General features: G+C 50.5%; 14 protein-coding genes across 14 annotated transcripts; 5 read left to right on the top strand and 9 right to left on the bottom strand.

The window, feature by feature from the left end:
* Nucleotides 1-12: 12 nt before the first annotated feature.
* Nucleotides 13-1,923, bottom strand: N7510_000314 (CocE/NonD family hydrolase; the record flags this gene model as incomplete). The annotated part of the gene is made up of 3 exons (XM_056972244.1): nucleotides 13-112; nucleotides 169-1,659; nucleotides 1,724-1,923. 3 exons carry the CDS (start codon nucleotides 1,921-1,923, stop codon nucleotides 13-15), a joined length of 1,791 nt encoding a protein of 596 aa, XP_056837361.1.
* Nucleotides 1,924-2,227: 304 nt separating this feature from the next.
* On the bottom strand, nucleotides 2,228-2,452 carry N7510_000313 (uncharacterized protein; the record flags this gene model as incomplete). Its single annotated transcript, XM_056972243.1, has 1 exon — nucleotides 2,228-2,452. One exon carries the CDS (start codon nucleotides 2,450-2,452, stop codon nucleotides 2,228-2,230), a length of 225 nt encoding a protein of 74 aa, XP_056837360.1.
* Nucleotides 2,453-4,248: 1,796 nt separating this feature from the next.
* On the top strand, nucleotides 4,249-5,632 carry N7510_000312 (uncharacterized protein; the record flags this gene model as incomplete). The annotated part of the gene is made up of 3 exons (XM_056972242.1): nucleotides 4,249-4,279; nucleotides 5,277-5,409; nucleotides 5,491-5,632. 3 exons carry the CDS (start codon nucleotides 4,249-4,251, stop codon nucleotides 5,630-5,632), a joined length of 306 nt encoding a protein of 101 aa, XP_056837359.1.
* Nucleotides 5,633-6,171: 539 nt separating this feature from the next.
* On the bottom strand, nucleotides 6,172-6,907 carry N7510_000311 (uncharacterized protein; the record flags this gene model as incomplete). The annotated part of the gene is made up of 2 exons (XM_056972241.1): nucleotides 6,172-6,421; nucleotides 6,864-6,907. 2 exons carry the CDS (start codon nucleotides 6,905-6,907, stop codon nucleotides 6,172-6,174), a joined length of 294 nt encoding a protein of 97 aa, XP_056837358.1.
* A 1,915-nt stretch (nucleotides 6,908-8,822) lies between these two features.
* Nucleotides 8,823-11,420, bottom strand: N7510_000310 (FHA domain protein; the record flags this gene model as incomplete). Its single annotated transcript, XM_056972240.1, is given in 4 exon segments — nucleotides 8,823-10,918; nucleotides 10,954-11,086; nucleotides 11,098-11,375; nucleotides 11,405-11,420. The coding sequence occupies 4 exon segments, from the start codon at nucleotides 11,418-11,420 to the stop codon at nucleotides 8,823-8,825; spliced, it is 2,523 nt and encodes an 840-aa protein (XP_056837357.1).
* Nucleotides 11,421-11,930: 510 nt separating this feature from the next.
* On the bottom strand, nucleotides 11,931-12,808 carry N7510_000309 (mitochondrial precursor proteins import receptor; the record flags this gene model as incomplete). Its single annotated transcript, XM_056972239.1, has 2 exons — nucleotides 11,931-12,223; nucleotides 12,595-12,808. The coding sequence occupies 2 exons, from the start codon at nucleotides 12,806-12,808 to the stop codon at nucleotides 11,931-11,933; spliced, it is 507 nt and encodes a 168-aa protein (XP_056837356.1).
* Nucleotides 12,809-12,871: 63 nt separating this feature from the next.
* Nucleotides 12,872-13,983, bottom strand: N7510_000308 (uncharacterized protein; the record flags this gene model as incomplete). Its single annotated transcript, XM_056972238.1, has 2 exons — nucleotides 12,872-13,353; nucleotides 13,413-13,983. 2 exons carry the CDS (start codon nucleotides 13,981-13,983, stop codon nucleotides 12,872-12,874), a joined length of 1,053 nt encoding a protein of 350 aa, XP_056837355.1.
* A 378-nt stretch (nucleotides 13,984-14,361) lies between these two features.
* Nucleotides 14,362-14,694, bottom strand: N7510_000307 (uncharacterized protein; the record flags this gene model as incomplete). Its single annotated transcript, XM_056972237.1, has 1 exon — nucleotides 14,362-14,694. The coding sequence occupies one exon, from the start codon at nucleotides 14,692-14,694 to the stop codon at nucleotides 14,362-14,364; it is 333 nt and encodes a 110-aa protein (XP_056837354.1).
* Nucleotides 14,695-14,959: 265 nt separating this feature from the next.
* Nucleotides 14,960-15,730, top strand: N7510_000306 (uncharacterized protein; the record flags this gene model as incomplete). The annotated part of the gene is made up of 1 exon (XM_056972236.1): nucleotides 14,960-15,730. The coding sequence occupies one exon, from the start codon at nucleotides 14,960-14,962 to the stop codon at nucleotides 15,728-15,730; it is 771 nt and encodes a 256-aa protein (XP_056837353.1).
* A 186-nt stretch (nucleotides 15,731-15,916) lies between these two features.
* N7510_000305 (tryptophan--tRNA ligase WRS1) lies at nucleotides 15,917-17,274 on the bottom strand (the record flags this gene model as incomplete). The annotated part of the gene is made up of 2 exons (XM_056972235.1): nucleotides 15,917-16,832; nucleotides 16,883-17,274. 2 exons carry the CDS (start codon nucleotides 17,272-17,274, stop codon nucleotides 15,917-15,919), a joined length of 1,308 nt encoding a protein of 435 aa, XP_056837352.1.
* Nucleotides 17,275-17,595: 321 nt separating this feature from the next.
* Nucleotides 17,596-18,721, bottom strand: N7510_000304 (uncharacterized protein; the record flags this gene model as incomplete). The annotated part of the gene is made up of 2 exons (XM_056972234.1): nucleotides 17,596-18,418; nucleotides 18,483-18,721. 2 exons carry the CDS (start codon nucleotides 18,719-18,721, stop codon nucleotides 17,596-17,598), a joined length of 1,062 nt encoding a protein of 353 aa, XP_056837351.1.
* Nucleotides 18,722-19,653: 932 nt separating this feature from the next.
* Nucleotides 19,654-20,469, top strand: N7510_000303 (MSF1 domain protein; the record flags this gene model as incomplete). The annotated part of the gene is made up of 1 exon (XM_056972233.1): nucleotides 19,654-20,469. The coding sequence occupies one exon, from the start codon at nucleotides 19,654-19,656 to the stop codon at nucleotides 20,467-20,469; it is 816 nt and encodes a 271-aa protein (XP_056837350.1).
* A 672-nt stretch (nucleotides 20,470-21,141) lies between these two features.
* N7510_000302 (uncharacterized protein) lies at nucleotides 21,142-21,834 on the top strand (the record flags this gene model as incomplete). The annotated part of the gene is made up of 1 exon (XM_056972232.1): nucleotides 21,142-21,834. The coding sequence occupies one exon, from the start codon at nucleotides 21,142-21,144 to the stop codon at nucleotides 21,832-21,834; it is 693 nt and encodes a 230-aa protein (XP_056837349.1).
* A 972-nt stretch (nucleotides 21,835-22,806) lies between these two features.
* Nucleotides 22,807-23,406, top strand: N7510_000301 (uncharacterized protein; the record flags this gene model as incomplete). Its single annotated transcript, XM_056972231.1, has 2 exons — nucleotides 22,807-22,817; nucleotides 23,016-23,406. The coding sequence occupies 2 exons, from the start codon at nucleotides 22,807-22,809 to the stop codon at nucleotides 23,404-23,406; spliced, it is 402 nt and encodes a 133-aa protein (XP_056837348.1).
* Nucleotides 23,407-23,796: the final 390 nt, after the last annotated feature.

Here is a 23,796-nt window from a genome sequence, read left to right as displayed (position 1 = left end):
TGAAAGGACTCTTTAAGCAGATGATGAGGGTGGTATTATGGGAATAGTCATGAAATTCACATGGTCAGGACCGAAGTGGATGTGATTTCGACCTTTGAAGACATTCTCTGCCCTGTTGACGAAAAAAGTAAACATCTGACTAGCAAGTAGGTGTATTCCAAGACTTACCTGTCAATGGGATCATTGTGGTTAAACATTCCGCTACCTGCGGTATCACCTGAGCTAATTTCCAAAATCAGGCGACTATTGGCGTCGACAACCACGTTAGTTGGCCAAAGCTCGACATCAACTGCGTATACTTCGCCAGGAGTAAGTGGAAGAACATCGGTCGAAAAATAGTCCCGATAGGGGAGCCAAGGATGATGATGAGGATGCTCTGGATTGGTCTTCCTCAGGCTAACTCGTAGAAATCCTTTTGTCACTGGAGCTCCCTCCCCCGTGGTCCCGGTATAAAGAATCTCGGTACCCTTGGCTGACACATGCCGAAGAGTTAGGAATAAGTCCAAGTCCGATGGGATTGATCCAGCATCATCTTGACCGACGGAGACATTGAGATGGGCGACAATGTGTCCAGTTATCTCTGTTTCTTTTTCGAAGGGTGCTGTCGAAAAGGACACTATCTCAGTGGACTGTCCTTTGCCTGGTGCTTCATAGCTTCTTGTGGAGGTTGACTGGGGTTGCGTGAAAAGCATATCTCCGCCGTGGTGGAGGAAGAGATTTGTGTATTCTGTTCTTGCCAGTGGCCATTCCATTTCCAAACGCCTAGGGAAAGCTTTCTCTGCAATAGGGTCGTTGTATCCAACATCTCCCTTTCGAAGTATCAGGTTCACTGGAGGAATTGCTCCTTTTTTGGTCCATCCATCCCGGTCGTCATCTTTCAAGAATGCATCCAAGAAGCTGCGCTGAATCTCGACCTCTTCGTCTTCGTAGAACGGCAGATCATGACGACCGACAATGAATCGAAGGTATTTGAATTCGGAGCCCGCCAAAGCAAAACCTTGCACATTTCCTCTGAGATGTAGCAGGATCCCGCCCAAATTTGCGACACTGAGAATCGGGATCTTGATGTCTTCCAGGTTATAGTCTGCGCTCGTAAAAGGCGGATCATCCCGATAGCGACACTTTGACGTCCATGATGACAGACTTACGATGTTTTCTGTAAGCTCATCCTCTGGCAAGTCCCCTTCAATCGTATCCGGGCCCCAATTTCTAGCGGCTTTGCCAGGCAATCCATACTGATTTGATGCCACCTGACGAGCCCACCAGGAATGAAGAAAGGTATTGGACAAGATTCCTCCGTGTCGGGTAGAATCTCGATAATAATCCGAAAACCCTTCCCATGGGATTGCTGCAGCTAGACCCCTCGGATTGCGCGCTGCAACCGGCCACTGAGTACCCGCGAAGTAGCTGATGCCTAGTAAGCCAACTCTTCCCGTCGACCAGGGCTGTTCAGAAGCCCATTCGATAACTTCACAAAAACTATCCACGGTCTGCGCAGAAAGTGGATTGAGGATCCCAGGAGATTGACCCGTTCCAATTTCATCAGCTCGCACGACGATGTACCCATGCTCGGTCCAGTATTTTGGAGTCGGAGTCTCCCAGGATGAATGACTGGTTTTGTGGACAGGATTGAGCTCGGCAAAGCTTTTTGGATTGAAGCTTTGATGTTTATTTTCGTTAGTGTGAGATGATAGCCAGGGTTTTGTTGCATTCTACCACGAACCATTCCAGTGGGATGTCTTTCCCATAGGGTCCATATGTAACCAGTACAGGATAGGTCACTCCTGCGTCGGAGTCTTTTGGGCGGTAGACATTGCAGCGGACGACTCCTCCATTTTGCAGTGGAACTGAGACGTCCTTTTCGAAGATATAAGGGTAGGATTCCTTATCAACGGTTCGGATGTCGCGGATTTGGTTCGGCATTTCGATATCAGGAAAACTAATACTGCGTTTGATACTGTGAAACTGATGTGTATCGGATTTGTTCAGAGCTCCTTTGGGGTGAGGTGCACGATCTCTGGAGACATCTTTATATTGATTATTGATTGGAAAGCGGGGTGATCTGACATTATGCGGTGGCATCTCTCGGGCCGTATGTACCGGACCGAATCTGTCGCGCCGATCTATAACACGGAAACACGGAAACACTGAACCTACATTAAGATTCTGCATGTTGTTATAGGCTACATCAAATAAATCTGAGCCGAGGTTAAAACGTTTGAATATGTCAGAGGAAGGCGGTGCTATCATCCATAAGGCTAGTGAGATCTCCCTGACCTGCCACGAACGCGGGCAAATCATCTCCAATAAAATTCAGATCTCTTAATGATGAAAGATTTGCCTGGTCCAGTGTCTCCTCGTTGGAATTAAGTCGTGATTCATTCCAGTCGGGAATCTGATCTTGCACGAATCGTTCGGGGACTTGTTCCGGTGATGAAGCTGGTGATTCCATTCCCCCTTGTAGAACATAAGGAACTCGGTATAACCCACGAATTGTGTCCACATGATGCATGTATTCGGATATGCCAAGAGAGAGAAGAAACTCGGAGCCCCAAGATTGGTCCACATCGTGGTGTTGAAGAGCATAACGCCGATCAATGACATCCTGCGCCGAGATCTGGTCCCCTAGCAGTTCAAAGATCTTTTGCCACTAAACAAGGAAGTTGTTACGGTTAGTCTGCATCAGATCCATGGCATCATAACACAAAACATACCAGTCTCTCCAACGGTGTCCAGTATTTCCGCAATTCTCCCAAAATAATCAGACAAGAAAGAAGCCTCTCTCGTGCATATACTGATATTATTGCGTTCTGTATAGGCAAACAGCTGATATATATGCTGGCGACAAGAAAACTGCAATAGCCTGCAAAAGGTGGGAGTTCTGATACTTTTCCATCAATATGGAGAAATGAATGAATCATGTCAACGAAGGTTTCAGTATGATGCACTGTGGTATTTGTACAACTCTGAATGAAATCAGCAGGCAAGGACCGTTCAATGGATGTTCCTGTAAAGAAAGAGATAAAATATGAATGGAGAGATATCATCGCAATGTTGTACAGAGAGTGGATGAAGAAGACTTTGCTTGCATATGACTGAGAGTAACCTCTGTAGGATCCGGTGTACCGCAAGTATGCCGACTCATCGTAGAATTGTATCATGCGCTGCTTGAGTTTGACGATGTGATCAATATGCTCTTGGATGGGTTCAGGAACTTTTGTTTTGAAAATTTGTATATCGTGACTGCAAGTTTTGGTAAGTAGCAGATCACAAAGAAAACAACAGATTTCCTACTAGATATGAAGGAGCTCAACAGCTCCCAAGAAAATCTCCTCATCCTCATTGGACAGGTCGGATAATGTAGGTTGTTTGGGACACGATAACCGAAATTGTGGCAGAGATTGGAGCGATGAATCAGCGGACATGGTGAAGGCATCATCTTTTAAAATAACGAAAAGAATGACCCAACAATTCCAAAAGCATCTATAACCCAGTTTCTGATCTGGGGAGCAGTAATCCCCACCATCATTAGCGCCGAATCGGCCAAAGTTGTGATATCCAAGGCCCCTTGCAGCAACAAATGCAACATCTAATAATAGTTAGAACTATCAATGGTAGTTAAGTAATTAGACAGGCTGTCTTACGAGCGTGCAGTTTGGCTCTATGAATCTCTCCCCGAGCGAACCAAAAGGTGGAAACCATTTCATTGGCTTGGATTACGCTCAAGGAAGGCTGATGGGCGTGCAGCAAGCAATATTGGCTTGATAGGCTCGCCCATGTCTGAGCTTGCACTCGCAGCATTGAGAGGGGCATAGAAGTTTGGCCTAATCTTGCCATTTCCTGTGGGTTGTCGACAAATCTTGAACATCTTGTGAGAAAGAGAAAAGCAAACTCTAAAGAAGAGGCAGACACTTACACTGATGCCAAGGCAAAGATAGCCCGTGAAACATATTCAGGTAGAATGCCATCAAGATATTCCTTTATGACCTGGTCTTTGCGGAACACAGCAGATGCGCAGATGTAATGCGAGAAAAGTATTTCTATAAGATAGAGGCCCAAGGGCTGAGACAGAAGATGCGCGCTGTCACAGCCTTGAGCTACCAACGGCAGATGAGGCTCCTTGAGTTGTGTTAATTCATCCTGCTGTGCAAAATAATAGGACACAAGAGCATCTCAATTATATACTCCATATACTTACAAAGTCGGATCTCGCAGGTCTCTCCATATTGCGTCTATACCTTGCTCCCCATGGCGCCCGAGTTTTTGCAATCGCTTTCCGGTCTGGCGGAGAGGGATAATGACACTCGACTTGATTGCTAGCGCACCGGGTACAGTCCGGTAATTCTCGCGAACATTTGACCTATTTCGCATATCAGTCCAATTTAAGAAACCAAAGAGCTCACGTGTACTCTCGCAGTCATGGCCAGGCCTTAAAATATGGATAACGAGCAACAAGGCGCTTACCTTGTGTCCCCGGCATCTCCGGCAAGCTGTGCTGGATTTCTGAGGTGAACCCCGCCCAGGATCTGAGGTCTGCATCTCAATCCTACTGTGATTCCAATTCCAGATTGACATAGATAACCGTGATCTCGCTTCTTGATTATATTTTTACGAAGTGTGCGAAGACGGGAGCAGACGGGAGCAGATGGCAGGGCGGTCAAAGTGGCCCTGTGATCCCATTGAACTTACGTAGTGGAGTCGGCGATCCCACACGGTGGGGATGCTAGTTCGTCAAAATTAAGAGTGCCGAGGTAGGTATTCTCCGTTTTACAACGACGCGGTAGACTACACAGAAAGTCAGATTCCGTTTGAGTATTTCATCTAAAGGCCCGTACTCTATCGTATGCTGGTCGAGCGCACAATCTAGCAAATTCAAGTTGGAAATCAACTCCAAGCCCCGCAAATCTAACACCATATTCCAGCCTGAATGGAACCAACAAACGAAAAATTCAACGCCAACCCCCATGAAAACCCTATAATAATAATCATGAAACGATATACTCTTTCCAAACTTATTTTAAAACATATAAACACTTCAAGACGACATCCAACACGATGGTCCAGCGGCTGGGCGCCGCATTGAAACAGCCCAACCCAAATAGAATAATCTAAACACCATCCAGGCGGTTGTCGTATAATAAAAAATCAAATCGAAAGGATATTACTCTTTCAGAGATTCCGTGAGGTATTGGCTGGAGTCCGTCCACTCCTCGCGTCATCTCTGACATTCCCTAGCCGTTGCCAGGAGCTGCTGTTGATCCTAACGCTAACTTTAGACGGATACGAGGCTGAGGAGCTTCGGCTCAAGGAGTCTGGTGACGATGAAGCAGAGGACCTGGGGCTTGCGGCTGAGGCCGTGGCCGATGTTGTAGAGGTGCTGGAGCTGGCCGCTGCCGCTGCAGAGTTGCAGTGAGCGCAAACAAAGATGTTGAATCCGCGTCCATCACATATCTTGCAGACAGACCCTCTGTGTGAATGTCAAAATTAGAGCGAAGTAACTAATCGGGTGTTCGTACCTAGGAGCATTTCCTGCACAACCCTGGCATGTAAGAACAGTTCGCCCGCCGATGCAGGAGATGTGCTCTGGGTCGAGATTAATGCTCGACATCGTTTGCTCTCTTTAAACTGTTGACGGCAAAAATGTTTGCTGGGGAAGGCGTATGCACACCCTCGAAATAGGAAGTGCTGCCAAAGATTATTGGGCTGGATATAGGTCTGAAGAAGATGCACTTTTAAATATTCTTTCGGATTCCATATTTCTTTCACCGTCCCGACTTACAGAAGCCAAGCCCAGCTGAGCAGGGACAAAACTTGATCAGCTCCTTCCCTTCGAGGAAGCAAATTCGGATGAACATATATAGTAAAGTGTCGGACGCGACGATCGAACAAGGATTTGATCCTGCCTAGGCCAAAGTACAATGAGCCCGGAAACAGTAGACAAAGAAGCATGATTTCTTATGTGCACCTTTGGTGCCACGAATTCTCGAGTCAAATGTTACATGCGTCAGGGAATAAGGACGGAATCCGACCTCCGGAATGATCAGCAGTACATTGCTGCTCACTCTCGAGGGTGACTGCAACGAAGAATCAATAATAGGATCATTTCTGCGCAGGGTACATATTTACAGACTGGGATCTACCAATCGATTTCCCTGAGAAGTATATCGTGTATCAGGAGCAAACGGGGCATTCGCCATCTTGGGCGTCATCCGATGCAAACCACAGAACGGTGCATCCGAGGGCTGGCACGAAGGCGTGTCTGCTCCCTGGGCCCGAGGCATATATCCCACAGGGTTTCTGAAACGGGCTGATGGATGAGACTGTGTACTCTCGAAGACTTAAATCAATCCACTCCACCGGGGCTATGGCATTGCCGGTCGAACTCGGTTTCTCAAAGGGGCTGGCGCGATACGGATTCTCTCTGATCTCGGCGGTTACAAGTGTTGCACTGCCCTTCGAACGAGAGTCGGGCGCAAAAGAACGTACGAACAGGGATATTTGAATGGGGGTCTATGGTCACCTGCGAATCAGCACAGACCCGGAGGTTGGGCCGAGCTCACTCAGACTCAAGTGAAGCGAAAATAAGTTCCAAACGCATGGCAGCCACCAGAACCTTGTGTTACACATCACTGGAACTGTGGGCAGGCATCTACTGATAAAGTGTAACATTCCGAAAGCTTTGTCCTGCCGATCTCCAACTCATGAGTCATTTCTAAAAAGGATAAGCGAGATACTAGACGCAGACGTTGGATTGGGTAAATCCATCCACGGATAATTGCAGAAAGCTCTGGGGGTATGATCTCATACTCGGGCTGGGGGATGCAGATAGGTCATACGCATTGGCAGTGGCAGATAGAGAGCACGTAAGCAGAGCTTTGTCTTCGTAGTTCGAAGCAGTAAGATGCATGCAGTGCCGAGGACAGGAAGAATACTGATCATAGAGCATGTTCATGTGGGCAAAGGCTAACACACAATGTCGAAAGCGGCGTATTTCTAGACAACCGGATACATCAACAATGGACATAATTCGCGAATGGCGTAGCCTGGCGCTTTACGATAAAACACGAAAGACAAGGAAAGGAAGAAAGGGAGAAAGCAGCGGTGTACAAGTACTAACCAACTAGGGTTTCAAAATAGACTTATGTACCCAGAAAGCCGGTGCTCTTGATAGCGGATTCCCCAGCAATATACAAAGAAAAGTCCCTTGGACAAAGTACAGCGAGCAAATCAGGAAAAGCAAGCCGGTCAAAAAAGTGGGCTTAAGACCAATGACGTCGCCCAAGAACGGGCTGCCTGAGATGCATTATACCGTCGTCCATGGCTTCAGGCAAATTTTCATCGAGTTGCTGCATTTTGAGGGGTCTGAATACAAGGACAGGGTCCAGAGCAACACGTATCGCGCTTATGATCTGGGGCTAGGAATCCATGGTATCGATTTAGATCTCGACAACTCCGAAGTGCCACTTGCTGGGCTATTTTTTCCCCCATTTGGTTTTTCTGCAAGCCGGTCACAGACTAATTGAATATTAACTGACGCCAGATCTGCAGTCATCGCTCATGCATTTCGCCCGTCTCACTCAGCAACTCAATTGTGGAAGACTAGAGCGGTTCAACCCGCACCAAACGGCTGCCTGCATATGTAGATTCGTGGATCAGTAGAGCTGGCAATTAGGCTAAAACAACTTCCTGTTTGCTCATCCTATTCGCGAGTAGAATATACCACCTACCTGCTGCAGCCTCTCCCTGCCAATCACGTCGGACACTGAGATTTCAACGCGGACTGGCCACCCGGTGGCGGTGAAGTTCCTTGCTGGCGTTAGAGCTGAGGAAATTGTCACGAGGACTAGCTAGCTGAGCTGCAGCAGTTGTGGAAAGGTGATCATTATTCCATTTTCGTTCCTCTGGTTCGCAGTACCGTTGAATTCCAAAAGGACTGACAGAAGCAATGAACGATTTCTTGGCAGATGGAACCGGAAAAGAACTGAGAACAACATGTCCAGAGCAATAGTCGACTAAGATGGTCAGCTGATTTCCTTCCTTCAATGATGCAGCCCAGTTTCTGTCGTGCGATGAGCCACTTAGATGGAATGCTATAGTCTCCTCGCTAGTGGATCATCCGGCAAGTCTGAGCTTCGTTGGGTCATTGCGTAGTTCTTAAAATAATACATCAAGATAGAGAGTAGAAGAATAGACGTACACGTCCTTAAATTTAAAGAGCTGGCCACGTTCCCTCAGTTTCGATAGTATGAGGTCACGGCGCACTTCGAGATAAGCCCACCTCTTTGGGCAAAAGGATGGTATCTGGCATGGTAACACGATCAAAAGAGAGATGGAACCGGATTATAATATGTATATAACTGAATCGAGCGCGAGAGCTACGTTATTCGGTATAATGTTGATATCCTCGGCATTCTTGCTATGTAGCATTTCACTACCGATTTCTGAAGAGTATCAAAGCAAAGATTAAAAAAGCGAGCGACACATTGCATTAATCGATTCAATTAGCATGGAAGAGGGGAGACAAGCATAACAACCATCAGTAGGAGGTGTCCGTCGCGAAACAAAAAAATGAAATAACCCGATAAAGACCTGCAATATTCCACTAAGAGAAAAGAGCAGAAAAGAAGCAAAAGTCTCCAGGTTGGGGCCATTCTTGCACTGCAAACGTGATGCTAACAGGCGGAGACTGACTGGCTCAATCAATGAGCAATAATTGATAGGATAAAGGGGTCGATCAAATGATAAGGAGAAACACCTGAAAACGCCATTCGTTTCACGAAGCCCCCATGGATAAAGGGAGAAGATAACAGAAACACACACTTCTACTGGAAGTATTCCGATGGGAGGGAAGCCAGAAGCGCAATAGTACCGAGCCCTCCAAGCATGGCGCTGATGACTGCGGTTTTTGCGTGGCTTGCTAGGCCGCTTCCGTTTGATGGAGATGGAGATGGAGATGGAGACGGTGACAACTTGGTTCGCTTCCTTGGTGGCTCGCTTGGCTCGCGCTCCGCCAAAGCTGAGTTAATTGCTTCAATTACTTCGGGTTCCGGAATTGTGTTGAGGCTTGACTGCTGGGAACCACTGGAGAAGGATGCAAGCCGCTGAGCATCCTCGAAGGAAGAGTCTTGGGTGCTTGTCACCATTTGGCCCTTCTGTGGTACTGGCACAGACAGAATGTCCTCTATTTCAGAGGCCCCTCTCTTTAGGGATGACTTGGCAGCACCTGTCATGAAGTCATCACCTGATGGGCTGGGGGCGTTGTCATGCTCCTCAATCCAAGGATTGGAAGAGTTGATAAATGGTCCATCATGGTAGGGGGCGGGCGTAGAGTTGTCAATAGTAGGTAAAATGTCAGAATCTGTCGTAAGTTCGACCTTCTTCTCCCGAAGTAAAAGTGGCGCCATCGGTAGACGAGAACCGGAATCAGAATCAGCACTGTGGTTAATGTGCTCTTTGATTTCCGCAAGCGAGATCTCGCTCTTTGATGTCAATTCCGTAGGATTGACGAAGTTCTCATCAGGCTCAACCAAAGAAATGACTTCAGAAATGAATTCAGCTTCGGATGTTTGATCTGAGTCAGACTCGTCGTCTTCTTCCTCGTCAAATTCATCATCCTCAGAGTCCGAAAGACTCGATGCAGAGTCTTCATCCCCAGATACAGGTCTAGCACTGGATACAGCAGAGTCTGAATCACTTGCTTTATCGTATGGGACTTGTTCGTCTCCCGAAAAGGAATCATCCAACTTCTCCGAGAGAAGTGCCTTGAAACTCGTGTCCCAGTAAGGAGCAAGCTCGCACCACTGATTTCTGATCATTGAAGGCTCCCAGATTTTCACAATCCAGGACTTGTGACAATCATCTGGGGGCACATCGTTATCAAGCTGAGTTCTGACATCCTCGCTAAGAACCTCTCGTGGCTTTTCTACAATCCACCAGTTGGTTCCGGAGGTGAGCTCATCTGCCATTTCGTTGAAGACCCAGTACTTCCGTGTATCGACGACCCAGTAAGTGAGTTTCTGTCCTGGCTCACGTTCGAAGACTGGTTCCATGGTATCGATGTCGTCCAATTCACTTTTCAACTCCAGGAAACATTCAGTGCCATTGATGGGCTTGAAATCTGGGGAGCTTTCCAACCAGTACTGTTCCTGTGATACAGAGCATTGACGGGTTCGATGTATTGTCTTCCGGGCTGTGTCAACCGGTTGTGGAAAGGCTTTCAAGTCTTCAGAGATCAGTTCGATGATGTACTCGTGCTGTGGTCGCCTAATCAACCAGTCCTGGAACCCTTGGTCGGGGACTGGGATGTACTTGGAGAGCTTGAAAAAGTAGCGCATGCATCTAATCGGGTCGTGAACAAACCACATGACGCCCAAACATTCACTAATCGATTCCCAGTCAAGATTAGACAATCGCAACTCGAGTGCTGCCTGGGTCAAATGAAGAGAATCTTGCCAGTGAAGTGTAAGTGGGTCAATCTGAAGGGTTGGGAGGGAGATATTTATGTCGTCTACCGAGAATGATTTGGCATCCTTGACCGGCAAGTCCACATGATCAGTGTCAGAGGATTTCGAACGCTTGTTCTCCTCCCCACTTGCATGCACACTCAGCAAAGAGGTTGGAGTCATGGCCTCGCTCACAGGGGCACGTGCAGGCTCCTTTGAGTATGATTCCGATTCACTAAGCACATCACTTTGCACATAAGCATCGTCGTCTTCCTCGTCGTCGTCGTCATCCTCGGGCACACAAAACGTGTTCTTCGATCGGGGCACAGGGGGGCTATGGTCACTGGGTGGAAGTGCCATAACGTTAGCATTTAAGCGGGCAAGTCGAATGGATGCGAATCCATACCGAGTATCGACGTATTCAATTCTGCAGTAGACCTCCAAGGCAGGAAAGACCTCTGTAGTCAAATCAGTGCCTTGCATAATCCAAAAATTTGGAAAGACAACGTACCATCCCCACGATCCACAACGAGGCCAAATCGAAGATGATCGCCGGCGAGCAGGGGGGTCTGCTCATCCTGGGTAAGCCGGGCGTTGTTCAACCAGGTCCCGTGTGTGGAGCCGTAATCGCAGATATACACAGCCTGTTGAGCACCAGCTTAGTAGGGTGTCGCGAGAATGAAGATAGAAAACGAACCTTCTTGTCCAGACCGATGCTCAACTTTGCGTGATCTCGAGACATGACACGGGAATCAAACCACGCATTCTGCTTGTCCGGAATCCGGTTCTTCTCTTCACGCTTCGAGGATCGACCAATCAAGACGGCAGGGTTATCTCGGGAGAGAGTAAGGGTGCGGAGGGGTATGCCATCGGGCAGGACAGGGAGAAGGGTGACGACAGCTGCAGTGGTAACCGGATCAGTTAAAGGGTCCACTAAAAATTAGAAGGATAGGGAGACATACCTCGTGCATTCGCCATGGTAAAGAAGTCTGGTCAGGACGACGTGCTGCAGCCTATATAAAAGCAGTCAGTGAGTGGCACAGATAAGCAGAGATGGGGGCCGTCGTCATTCACAGTGCACTTGTCGGTGTGGGTGGGTAAAAAGAACAGGAGAAGGAGAGGGCAAGAGGGATATAAACAAGATCGGAAAAAGAAAACGAGATGAGGCTTCGTGACTTACCCGGGTGTCTCCAGTCAGCCAGTAATCCGAGAGCTTCGGTACATGTACCGAGCAAGCCGCTCCTGCAAGAAAGGGACACAGAGAAGATAGAGACCAAGACGAGCAGCACAAGAAGTAAAGTAGACAAAGGATGGATGGAACAGGGAGTTGTTCGAAGGAGGAAGAGAGAGAGAGAAAGAGTAGGGAAGGATTAGGAAACCGAAGAGGGGTAGAGGTAGATGATGAATCAGGTTGAAGTCAGTCGGACTGACTCAGACCGGGCTGGGTTGAGTTGAGGATTCCACGCTGGGTGGAAGGGCTCTGGCCTGTTAGATAGCAGCAGGGAGAGTCCGGGTGTCGCCGCTCCCAGGGAATCGAGCGAGCATAAAGCCCGGAAGCTCAGGCAGATGAGGCAAGTATGAGAGGGCCGATAAGGGCCGATAAGGAAGTAACGGCGGGTCTGGGTGTTTCACCCGGGGAAGAGCTTGCAACAACCAGGATGCGTCGAAGCCAAAGCAATATGAACCTGAGTGCTTCGGTGGCTCAGGCACGAAGAGGAAATGACGAGAGAGGATGAGAGAAGCAAGAGACGAAGAGAACAAGAGGGACCGGCGTACAACACCTGACCGAGGCGATAAGCAGGTGGATCAGCTGATGTGGGGCAGACATGGACCAGAACAACACAACGTCATACTAATGCGCACATTCATTCTCTCTTAGTTATGGTACAGCTCGGTCTACTTCGCTCGGTTTTATTTATTCGCCCAGACATATCGAAAGAAAGAGGAGAGGGAATATATCAACCGATAGTAGTAAGTACACGCGGGGGGGAAAGCCCCCCCAAAAACAGAGGATGGCCCGAGCGCCTCAAAGATGATGATCCGGGGAGAGACCGAGTAATTAGACAAGAACATGCAACCCGAGTCCAGATCCGGGAGATGAAAGAAAAGAAGAAAGGAAAAAAGGTCAAAGGAGAGGTCTGGGTCTTCTTACACCCCCGGGCTCCTCCCATGCCGCTGGCGCCCATCGCCGTCAGACGTGCGGCCAGCGCCGGGTACTTCTCCTGCACCTCGAGCTGGGTGCGGGTGGCCTCAGCGTAGGAGATGGCGTTGATGATCTCGCCCTCTGTGCGGGCGAGCTCGGCGGCGCGCTGGAAGTACTTCAGGGCCTGGGAGACCTTGCCCTGCTGCAGGAGCAGCTGGGCCATGGTGCCGACGGCGATATCACACTCGGGGTCGACTACACGTAGAATCAGTACGGGTGTAAACGATCAATGGGGCATGAACCTACTGATGAGCGCCTTCTGGCACAGGTTCTCGGCCTCTTGGAAGTCTTGCTTCCACTGGAATAGGGCCAGAGCCTTGTTGATGAGCGGCAGGACATTGATGCCCATCGGCTTGTTCTGCTTCTCCATCTCTACGGCCTTGTCAAACTTCTCAATGGCCTCCGAGAAGTTCTGCTGGTCCAGCAAGAGCTCGCCGTAGTAGTTGTACACATCGGGAACGTCCTCGAAGTTCTTGACCGACCGGCGGAAGGTAGCCATGGCCGATGCAACCGAGCCCATCTTGTACTGCGTCACACCGAGCTGGATGTGGGAGTAGATGAATGCGCGGTCGAGGTCAATCGACTTCTGGTAGTCCTTGGCGGCCTCGGCGAATTCGCCCAGGATGAAGTGAAGCTGGGCGCGGTGGTAGTATATATCAGGGTCGTCCTTGTCGTGGGTGATGGCGACCTCAAAGTCGTCGGCGGCGGCTTCGCGGTTTCCTATGGAATGGTCAGAAATGATTTACAGCAAGTGTCAATGGACTCACCGAGCTCGAGGTGCAAGCTGGCGCGCTTGATATAGCTCTGGACCAGCGAGGGCTGCATTTCCACACTCTTGTTGAGGTCCTCCAGGGCGCCGTTGGCGTTGCCGCCGAGGTAGGTGAAGGTGGCTCGCATGTTGAGAGCCAAGGCCTCAAAGTCATCCAGGTCACCAACCTCGAGCGCCTTCTCGAAAGCAGCCGCGGCCTCCTCGTAGCCATCAGCCGTCTTCTGGCGCATGGCAACCAGACCCTTGCGCAGCAAACCCTTGCCTGAATCCTCACTCAAGTCAACCGACTCATCCAGACCCTCGGGCAGAGGCTTCGGGCGGAAGCTCTGCAGGTAGTTGGAGACGAAGGTGGCGCTAGGAAGCTTCTTGCTCCTGGAATCCATGATGGCCTTGCACTTTTGCTTCGCCACCTTCTGCAACAGTCTCTCAAGCGCAAGACGACTGACGTCGTTGGAGAACCCGTCGATGATGCAGCTGGCGGTAAAGTCAAGGAGCGCCTCACTGAACTTCTCGAGCTGCTCGTAGGCATTGGCTCTCCGGTTCAGAGCCTTGACGTACTCGCTGTCCATCACAAGCGCAGCACTGGTATCCTCGATGACCTTGTCCCACTCCGACAGAACGTTGTAGCAGGCCGCGCGGTTCGAGTAGAAGACGGGGTCGGGCTTGCAGAGAATGGCCTTTCCATACAGCTCAATGGCTTTGTTGTAGTCCTTGGAGCCGAAGGCCTTGTTACCGGCAGCCTTTAGCTTGGCTGCGTATGCCTTCCTGGTCTTGAACAGACTGTTAATAACCAATCATCATCATTTGCACTAAACCGCCATACCTCTTCTGACAATTGGCCAACTGTCGCCTCATCCACCTCGGGCAGCTCTTCAGCGGGCTCCTCGGCCTTTTTAGTGGTCGATTCTTGAATCGTTGTCAGCATGCGCCCAGGTAAGCAGGCAATATCAAGACCTACCATCCTGAACAGACGCGGCCTTAGACTTCTTCTCATCCTCCGCCTTCTTCTTCTCTTTCCGTCGCTGGTTCTTGCTCTTCTTCTTCTCCGCCGGCGCGGCAGCACCAGCACCAGCACCACCCTTGGAGTCGGACAGGTAGTAAACGACACCAGCGGTCGTCACAACGACCGAGACACCGGCAATGGTGTAGACCAGGGCCTTGTTTTCAGATACCCAGTTGGAAATGCGATCCCAGACTGACGCGGACGAGGATGCGGGTAACTTGGAGGTGTCCAGCACCACGTTCTGGGCGGGCGTGGGTAATGGCGAAGCGCTCGACATAATGTGGGAGTGAACCGACGCGGCGGGTGATGAATCTGCAGCAAGGTGAGCAGTGCGAACCGATGATATTACTGTTGTTGTGTGGGAGGACCAGAAGCACCTACCCTGGGATGCGCGGCAGAGGCTGGCGAGAAAGATAGGGAGAGTCGGAGCTTCGACGAAAAGTCGAGTTAGTCGGCCCGGGGCACGGGCCAATCACGCGCCAGGTCCACCATGACATACTACGTCGCGGTTTCTCCCTTCACACTCTTTTCCACTTTCTATGATGTCCTTCTCTCTGATTTCCTCGCTCCGCTACGACCCTGCCCTCCCTGCTGCTGTTTCACGGCTCTCAGTCAACGCCTATCCCGACAGCGTCGATACGCCATACTATCTCCTTGCCTACCACCGAGACCGGCTAATCACCGCCGCCCAGCATTTCCAGTGGGAGAAAGCACTAGCATGGCTCCAACAGGACTTGCGCACCTTACACCAATTCCTTGATGCGTCTATACCAGACCCCCAAAAACCATGGCGGCTGCGAATTGCTGTAGACGACAATGGCAATGGCACGGTCGACGTGCACCCAACCGCGCCAATTGACCCATCCAACCTTCTAATCCCTTCAATTGACACAGCCCCCGAATCTTCGGTCTGGCGTGTTTATGTTGATACACAAGCTACAACCCCCTCCGGCTTGACGACGCATAAAACAACCTCCCGAGATGCTTATAATGCGGCGCGACTACGAGCGGGAATCAAATCCCCGGCTGATACCACCGAGGTGCTCGTCGTCAATCCGGGGGGTGAGATTATGGAGGGAAGCATCACTACCCCGTACTTCCGACGGCGAGATATTGGAGTCTCTGGTCCAGCGTGGGTCACGCCACCGCTTGACAGCGGGGGTAATGCAGGTACCACCCGCCGATATGCTCTATCTCAAGGATTCTGTGTAGAGCAGACCATTTCAGCTGCCCAGCTTGCCAATGGCGAGGAATGCTGGTTGAGTAATGGCGTGCGTGGATTCATACGCGGTGTAGTTGTTCGAGATCGATAGAAGATCTCGTGAATATATAATATAATGAACCTCCTGTCAGTCCACTGAGGCCATATGCTGTAGTATGACAGAATATGCCGTTGGATACGTGAAATCGTTGTTAATTGAGATTGGGAACTAATTGAAGAAATCCCGTAAGTCGTCCTATGAAAATGCAACAAATTGTCAAACATGAATGCAAGACACCTATTTCTTGGTCTTCTCAGCCACAACCGGGTTCGGATTCCCCTTCCACTCCAGCGCACGAGGCCGCATGAACTCGGCCACAAGCTCATCAGTCACCTTGCTGCGGCGCTCCTGGAAGCCCTGGACATACGTCTGGAGCTCAGCAATGCAGCGCTGCTTCATCTCACCCGTCATCAATTCGCCACTCTCATAAGACTTGCGGATACTCTCCAGCTCCGCATCATCCTCGAGGAAGAAAGTCAAGTATTGGAACGGCACATCGACCTTGCTGTTGCCGCCCAGTTCACGGTGGAGCTCGGCAGTCTCCTGTCCACCGGAGAAAGCGTACTTGTTGATCTTGTTCTTGATGCGACTCGGTGCGTCACTCATGAAGATGGCGGAGATATCCACACTAGCGGACATTTTGGACCCAGGGCCCTGTAGCGCGGGCAGGAAGATAGAGTGGATCAGCGACGGCTTCTTGTACTTCATCTTCTCGGCGTGTTCTCGGCATTGCCGGAAGTAAGGGTCTTGGTCGATGGCACACGGGATCAGGCAGGGGATGGACGAGACCTTCTTCCTGTCCGTGCCGAAGATTTGCGGGAAACTCGTCGCGAATGCGGTCGCGGACTGGGTCGCGCAGAAGTGGAACTCGCCGATGTTGTTGCTGTCATTGAACCCAAACGTGCCGCGCACCTGGTTGATCGTGATGCGCTTGGCCATGCGGCAAATGTTTTCGTAGAATGCCCCGCCGATGAAATCAAAGTCGCTGAAGATAAAGGTCTTCTTTATGTCGAATCCAACTGCAATAATGTCCTTCACATTCGCCTTGGTGTATCGCTTGGCGTCGTCGACGTCGACCTTGGCGGAGTGCATGTACTTCTCGTCGTCGGTCATCATGATCACGAGGGGCACGTCGAATACATCCTGTAGCCACCTGGAAAAGTTAGCGCGATATCCTTCCAGGGACCCGCGTGGAATTCATACTTGGTGAACTCGAATGGAACGGTGTGTCCGACATGCATACTATCACTACTCGGTCCCCGGCCCGTGTAGAGATAGAAAGGCTGGCCCTTCTCATAGCGGTCCAGAATGGCAGTCAAGTCGCGGTGGCTGAAGACAATGCCTCTGCGCATGAAGCGGTGCGGGCGGTGGCCGGTAACTTTCTCGAATCGCTCCAGCAAAGCGGGCGTGATGGGAGTGGCGCCGAATTCTCGCACCAATTTGTCATAGTCCACGGGCAGCAGCTTGCCGTGTTCGTCTACTCCACCGGAGACATCGAAGGGTGTCACGACCTGATTGACGGGCTGCTTCTCGTGAGCCTTCTCGGCGAGACTCAGCGTGGTCAAGGCCGGGGGCTGGCCTGGTTCGTCGACCATGGTTTAAGGATTCGGGAGAGGAACCTAGACCGAGTGAGTTAGGGATTGTGCGACCACGAGGGAGGCAGGGTCATACGGTGGCTCAGGTGTTGTGTGTTTCGAAGAACCGGTGACTCTTTTCTCCCCCGCCAATTCAAAAAAGAGTCGCTGGCCTGTGATTGGCGGGGTGGCAACCAGTCACGTGTATCGGTAATCAGTCACCTGATCTCAGGTACTAATCTATGAGATGGAGGAGGTTGATCGCCAGCAAAAGCATAGTACTCTCTCATGTCACAGTATATCCCCTTGCCTTTGTACTCTGCCTACTTTACTTGTGAATAGTTACAGTCCATCTCCCGGAGTCCAGATCTTACACCACCGCGTGTCCATGCCCTGGTCATCCTTGTCATAGAACCTCAAATCCGTACTCAGCCTGATACGACCTTCCTGGTCTTCATTTCGACCACTGGCATGGATACTGTATGGATGATGGAAGACAACATCCCCAGCTTCATAGTTGGTGATGAGCCACTCATGCAAGCCAGAAGCCGAATGCATCTCCTGGAGCTGCTGGGGCGACGACGCGATCATCCCGCCGTCCATCATGTTCACATTAAATGCAGAGACCCTCTCCTCTTGCGTCATGGCTGCTGCTCGAGTATTGAAGTCATTCTCGATGGCACGACCCAAGCCGACAGAGTTGGCCAAATAGCAGAGACCTCCGCCGTTGATTGGTATATCGCCTGCAAGGATGGTGATTAGCGTAGTCCGATCGAAAGGCGTGCAATAGCTTGAGTTACCGATTGGAACCCAGGCAGTCAGGAAGAATCCATCTCCTGCTCTGAGGAACAACTTATCATAATGAATCCCAGTTCCCTTGCCAAAGGGCACATTGTGTCGCAGCATGGACCGATCGAGCAGGCGATGCTCCTTCCACTCCATGAATTCTCTGATGAACTTGGTCAGGGCAGGATGCTCTATAAAAGCGCGGTACTCTGATTCTTTATGGGCATCAACCAGAATCTTCTCTTCAGCTGGATCGACAGGTAAGCCTTCCCCGCCAATGCCTTTGTGCGCGTCGGGATGAGAGGATTTGTTGAAAATGCCGTCCCGAGGAGATGTCCCTGGTTCCAATAATGAAGTGCCCGAATATTGATTAAAATAGCTGGACAGAGAGGTTATTGTTAGCAAGTCTATCGATAGAGAGGTATGTGCTGGTAAGTCTGTACTGCTCTCTTGCATCCAGGACGTCCTCTCTAGGAAGAAGTCCCTTCACGAAAAGATATCCATCCTGCTTGAGTCGTTCTCTCATTTCCTCAATGGGCAGCGATGCCGGTGTGGGACGAAGCATCCCAACATGGTTGGTAGAGATTCGGCCGCCATTTTGTGCAAATCCATCAGGGAAAGTGTCTTGAATAGGGCGATCCAAGCCCAAGACAGACGTTGGGTTCGCTGTCAGAGTCGCCATACTGGGTGACGAGACCTGGGGTTCTTAGAAACTAGATATCACCTTGCGTTCGCGTGTTTAAAATATTCCCTCTTATGTCATACCAGCTACTGGATCAGGTGCCAGCCCCTCATTCGGACTATCAAATCCGAAGCCCGTCGAATCGAGCACCAATCAGACCAAGTTCATATCGAGCTAGAAGCATCAGCTGCTTGCGGCAAGACCCGTCGAATGATTCATATACGCTTTGTGATTGGGCTTGGTTCATCGGCAGTGTCGGGCGTAACTAGCCCGACTTGTTGACTCCGCCTTATGATCAACATGGGACCCTTATGTAGCTAGAACGTCCGCCGGATATCGGTTATTGGCATAACAGTCATTGGGCCTGTTCAGTTTTCCTCCAGGTCGTGGTCTTGTGAATAAGATTCTAGCCCTATTCGAGATCAGTGGAACTCCCAGTGGCGCAGGTCCATCGACTATTTTGGAAATAAAACCCTGACGGCCGCGTGGACAGATACTTTACCTCCACGGGATTTGGTCCCAATTCCCCGCAGCCACCGGTCTCTCTGTGACTTTCATTGCAGAGAAATATACTGGGTGGACGGAGACTATGGAAGTATATTTTGGTCGGTAGAATTCTCGGCAGGAATCCGCGAGCGTCAATTCGCATCATGCGGAACGCAGCTCCCTACCATAATTTGCACTTTCTTGACACAGAATGTACTTATTCTTTCTCTCGATTCTTTCATTCATCTCCATCTTACTATGATGCCTCGATCTAATTCGCGTCCTGTGATAGGCTATCCGGAACAAAAATTATCCGACCCAGCTCCGCCTCGTCAAATCAAAAAGTGATCATACAACCTGCTGTCGCCTGACCATCCCTGACCATCTCCTTCGTCCATCACCACCTCATCGTCATCAGACTACATGACTCTCCTTCATCCGCCACGATGAAATTCTTCGAGAATGTCTTCACCTACGACTACTCCTTCCCCGCCGTCTCTCTAGCCTACTTCCTCCGCTATCCCAACCCCTACTCCCGCCATGTCCTCACCACCGACGTAATCGAACGCTACGTCGACCCCAGCACCCACCGTCTCCACACAATCCGACTGCATCTGAAGAAATCAAAGGTCCCGTCGGGCATTCTCAAGTTGCTGCCCAAGGGCATCGGGGGCTCAGACAATTCGGGTCAGAGCTACATCCTCGAGACCACGGTTGTCGACCCCAGGGAGGGATGGATGGAAACAGAGTCTCGCAATATGGAGTGGACCGGTGTCCTCAGCGTAGTGGAGAAGCAATTATACCAGCGCCACGCGAGTGAAGACGCCGGCCATGCGCTAGATGGCTTGTCTATCGATGACCGGAAGAGCGAGCAGACCACTGTCCGAACGACTGTCACATTCCGCTCTCGGCTTGGACAGGGAAAACTGCTCGGTGGACGGAAGAAGGCGGGCATCGAAGACAACGCCCCTGAGGCGGAGGATGAAGCGCCTCGAAAAGGATTCTTCTCCTCGCTCTCTACCGCCGGCATCCAGCGGACCATCGAGCTGATCGGTGTAAGCCGGACCCGAGATGCTGTGCTGAAAAGCAAGCAGGGCATGAATGTTGTGCTTGAACGCCTGCGCCACGGTGGAATTGTGGGCGTCCTGGAAGGGATGCGGCGAGACCGCGAGACTGCGTTTGGGAAAGACGGTCCGTGGAAGCGCGCGTGGTTGCACGGCAATGGGCTCAAGGACAATACTCATGAAGACGACGACAAATGATCTGGGCGCGGACAGATTGTCAACTTTTTTTCAACCTTAATCTGCATTTGGTTTTCCAGCGTGGCGTTTTTTTTTTGGAGTGTTTTTCAAGGGCATTATGGATGGACACTCTCCTACGATCTTTGGCTTTTTTTTTTTTTTGCTGTGGATGATTGAGAAAAGCTCGAAACAGTGCTTCTGAACACTGCCTGTATATTAGGGAGGAGGATGAGGGCGACAGTCGCTTGGAGGACACTCTCCTGTATCATATGTAACTAACAATTTGTCCTTCACTGTGATTATCAACAATGCTATCATGCCTCTCTTTGTCTCACTTTAGTTGCAAATGTTCGTGCTATCACCTGATCCGGTCCATTCTGCCTCAGGCACCATACCTGTCAATAACCTTCGTTACGCGTCTGAAGCATTCGGGAAACCCCACACGTCTCGGCTACACAAGTCATGTCCAACCTATTATGCATAGGCAAATTGAGCTGAAAGACGCTATCAATAGTTACTCATAGTCACTCAAAGCCAACCAGATCAAACACCTGGGTAGGTGCAGACCTTATGTATCACAATTTCATCTTCTGATGAACCTCGGGCAGACCTCATTCAAGACTAAAGGATCTCAACACGATTAAACCAGTAGATACGATTGCCAGGATCATGAACCCAACACATCTAGCCAAAATGGAGCCCCAAGGCTCCGCTATCAACATACCAGACCAGCTCGCATCTCTTGGGTTCAAAGAATTCCCTTTCCTGGTCCCACTCCCACAGCCAAACGATGACCTCGAGACAACGGTAATAAAAATGCACAATATTGCCGAAGTACTCGCCAGCGGAGGCCACATCACTCCCCAAAGCAAAGACATAACCTCCTCCGTATCACGCAAACATGACGCCGAGTCCTTCGCCAAGGAGCGCATGTCCACCATGGAGCGGGCCCTTTACGAACAGTGGCAGAACACGCAGCTTCAAATACCGGACTTCGACTGGACGCGAAACGTGATGCGCCTCCCTTCCGAGGATGCGCAGAGCCTCAAGACCTTCGCGCAGCGCGCGGAGGCTATGGATATCCTCTGGTGTCGCAAGGGAGCTTCGCCTGAGAACGCGCTATGGCTGTCTTCTAATATGGACTTTATATTGCCTCTTATCAAGGCCATTACCAAGGTGTTGAACGCCCAGCAGCATCTGGAGGCTCACGATCCATTGGTGGGGCTGAGCAGTGACGAGGTTGCAGAGCTGGAAGTCCTGCGGCTTATTAGGGCAATGGCGGACGCGAAGATGGCGCAGGAGCGTGAGCGGGTACGGAAGTTGGGGGAGTCTTTAGCGTTGTCGTTGAGCGTGGTACGCGGACGGTTGGAATCGCTGCAGAAATGAACATTATACACAACATGACTTATAGTATCTCAACGAATTATCTGAATGCACCTCGGGTCAATGCCCTTTCTTGTCACAATGGAACGTTCGCGAGCAATCGAATTGACGCAACGTGCTATTTGTTTCATAGTCATGTAAAATATCGATCAACTTACAGGCTACACTAAATAGGGGTAGACCAAGTTAAGTCTGGCGCGAGGTCTTACAAGGCTGAGAGTGACCTGCTCACTGGCACCTGAGCAGTATCCCCTTCCCCCTTCTTCGTGGTGTTACTCGATTCACCGATTCTTACATAGTGACTGCACCTCGGGACGCTATCTCTACATATATCTATCCTCCAGATACTCGGAAATGGTGAAGTTGCAGACTGCGATTACACTGCTTGTGCCCTCTTTGATTATTTGGTTGAGATACCGATACCTAGCCTATTCATACTCACACTATTCGAATCCTCGAGAACGACCTGCGATGCTACATAAAATGGATCATGACCACATTACTCCCCAGAATCATTTCACAGGCGAGCCGCAATTCTGGGCATATTATGGCTCTGGGCCTGGCGTCGCGGTTACAGGGTGGCCATCTCAAGGAGGAATCTATACACTAGAGGTTTGTAGCCGCGTGGAACTAGAATTCTTGGAACTGGACCTATTCAACAACACTTTGCGCCCATCTACCTCCGATCCTGAGTGGCAGAACAAAGAGAACGCGCACTGTGATCGGAGTAAGTCATTTCCACGTCTTCCTAAAGTGCATTTCTAATTCATAGCAGTGCGTCGCCTTGGTCCTACCTGGCGGAAGAGCGAATATGCACAATTTTATGGTTGGATGTCGGAAAGGTCTGAAGGGCGTGGAAGCGGTGAAAACAACTACATCCGCGCTGGTAGGACTCCCGGAGGCGGAGTATGGGTTTTGTAAACAAGAGACGAAGCGGACGAGAAAGGTTTAGCGAAGCTCCAAAACGCCAACACGATGCAAGAGCGGTGCGAGTTCATTGAAAAGTCAAGTGGCGTTTTTTATGGGGACCCTTGTCCGTACCTCGACCTTCCTTGATAGACAAGTTAGAGCTTCATAGTCCGTGTTACGGGTTGTCTCTTTTGTATCTTCTTGAGGTTATTCCTATTTGAGATCGCATTGCGCGCCTACGCCTAATTCAACACACACGTCGACGCAGCCGTCAGCGCACATGTACCCCTCCTAGCACACGGCCTGCCCTTCAATCCTGCTACGGGGGAGACGATCCGCGTGGAGTTCATCCGGCGCGCCGGCGTGTCATCGTGGGATGACCTGGCCATTCGGGGCGAGGCGAGGGCAAAGTTGATGGATTCACTACGTGCGACGCTAGCACCGCTGGCGACGATGTTTGAGAGGGATGTTGCCGGATCGTTCTTGCTCGGCGCGCAGGTTAGCTATGCCGAATTTATTGTTGGCGGGTGGCTGCGTATGATGGGCGTGACGATGCCGCCGAAGGGTGGGAGGATGTTCGGGGTTGGCATGGGGTTGTATTTGGGCAGTTGCATGGCGCGTTGGGCGAGTATGCTGGGGTGCCCGAAGAATTGCCAGAATGATTGAACATAAATTACGTTTGACGATGACTCTATCGGGAAAATTGTCTTGGAGTGGACTTTTCGCCTAGCAACTCCGTAGCAGCCACTAGAAACTACCAACTAACTTGGACAGTCGTACGTACAGTCAGACCGGCAAGCCCGGATCTTGGCTGTTGAAAAGTATACGGCCACCAAGGTACTTTCCGCTGGATTCCAACTTGTATCCACCCAGGAATGTTTCAGACCTGGCAAAGCCGATAGATAAGAAAGATGACACTGGCCAAGTGACAGCAGCCGACAGAGGAGAGATCGAGGTTATTATGCGCAAATTCCCGACACCGTAGTCACTAGCGCGTCCTCCGACAGGCGGATAATTGATTCACGGCCTCACGGTGAGAGATGATGGCGGTGGCGC

Source organism: Penicillium lagena, assembly GCF_028827675.1.
Source record: "Penicillium lagena strain IBT 129212 chromosome Unknown utg000001l_segment0_segment0, whole genome shotgun sequence".
Classification (NCBI taxonomy): domain Eukaryota; kingdom Fungi; phylum Ascomycota; class Eurotiomycetes; order Eurotiales; family Aspergillaceae; genus Penicillium; species Penicillium lagena.
This window is presented reverse-complemented; position numbering and strand designations above follow the sequence as displayed.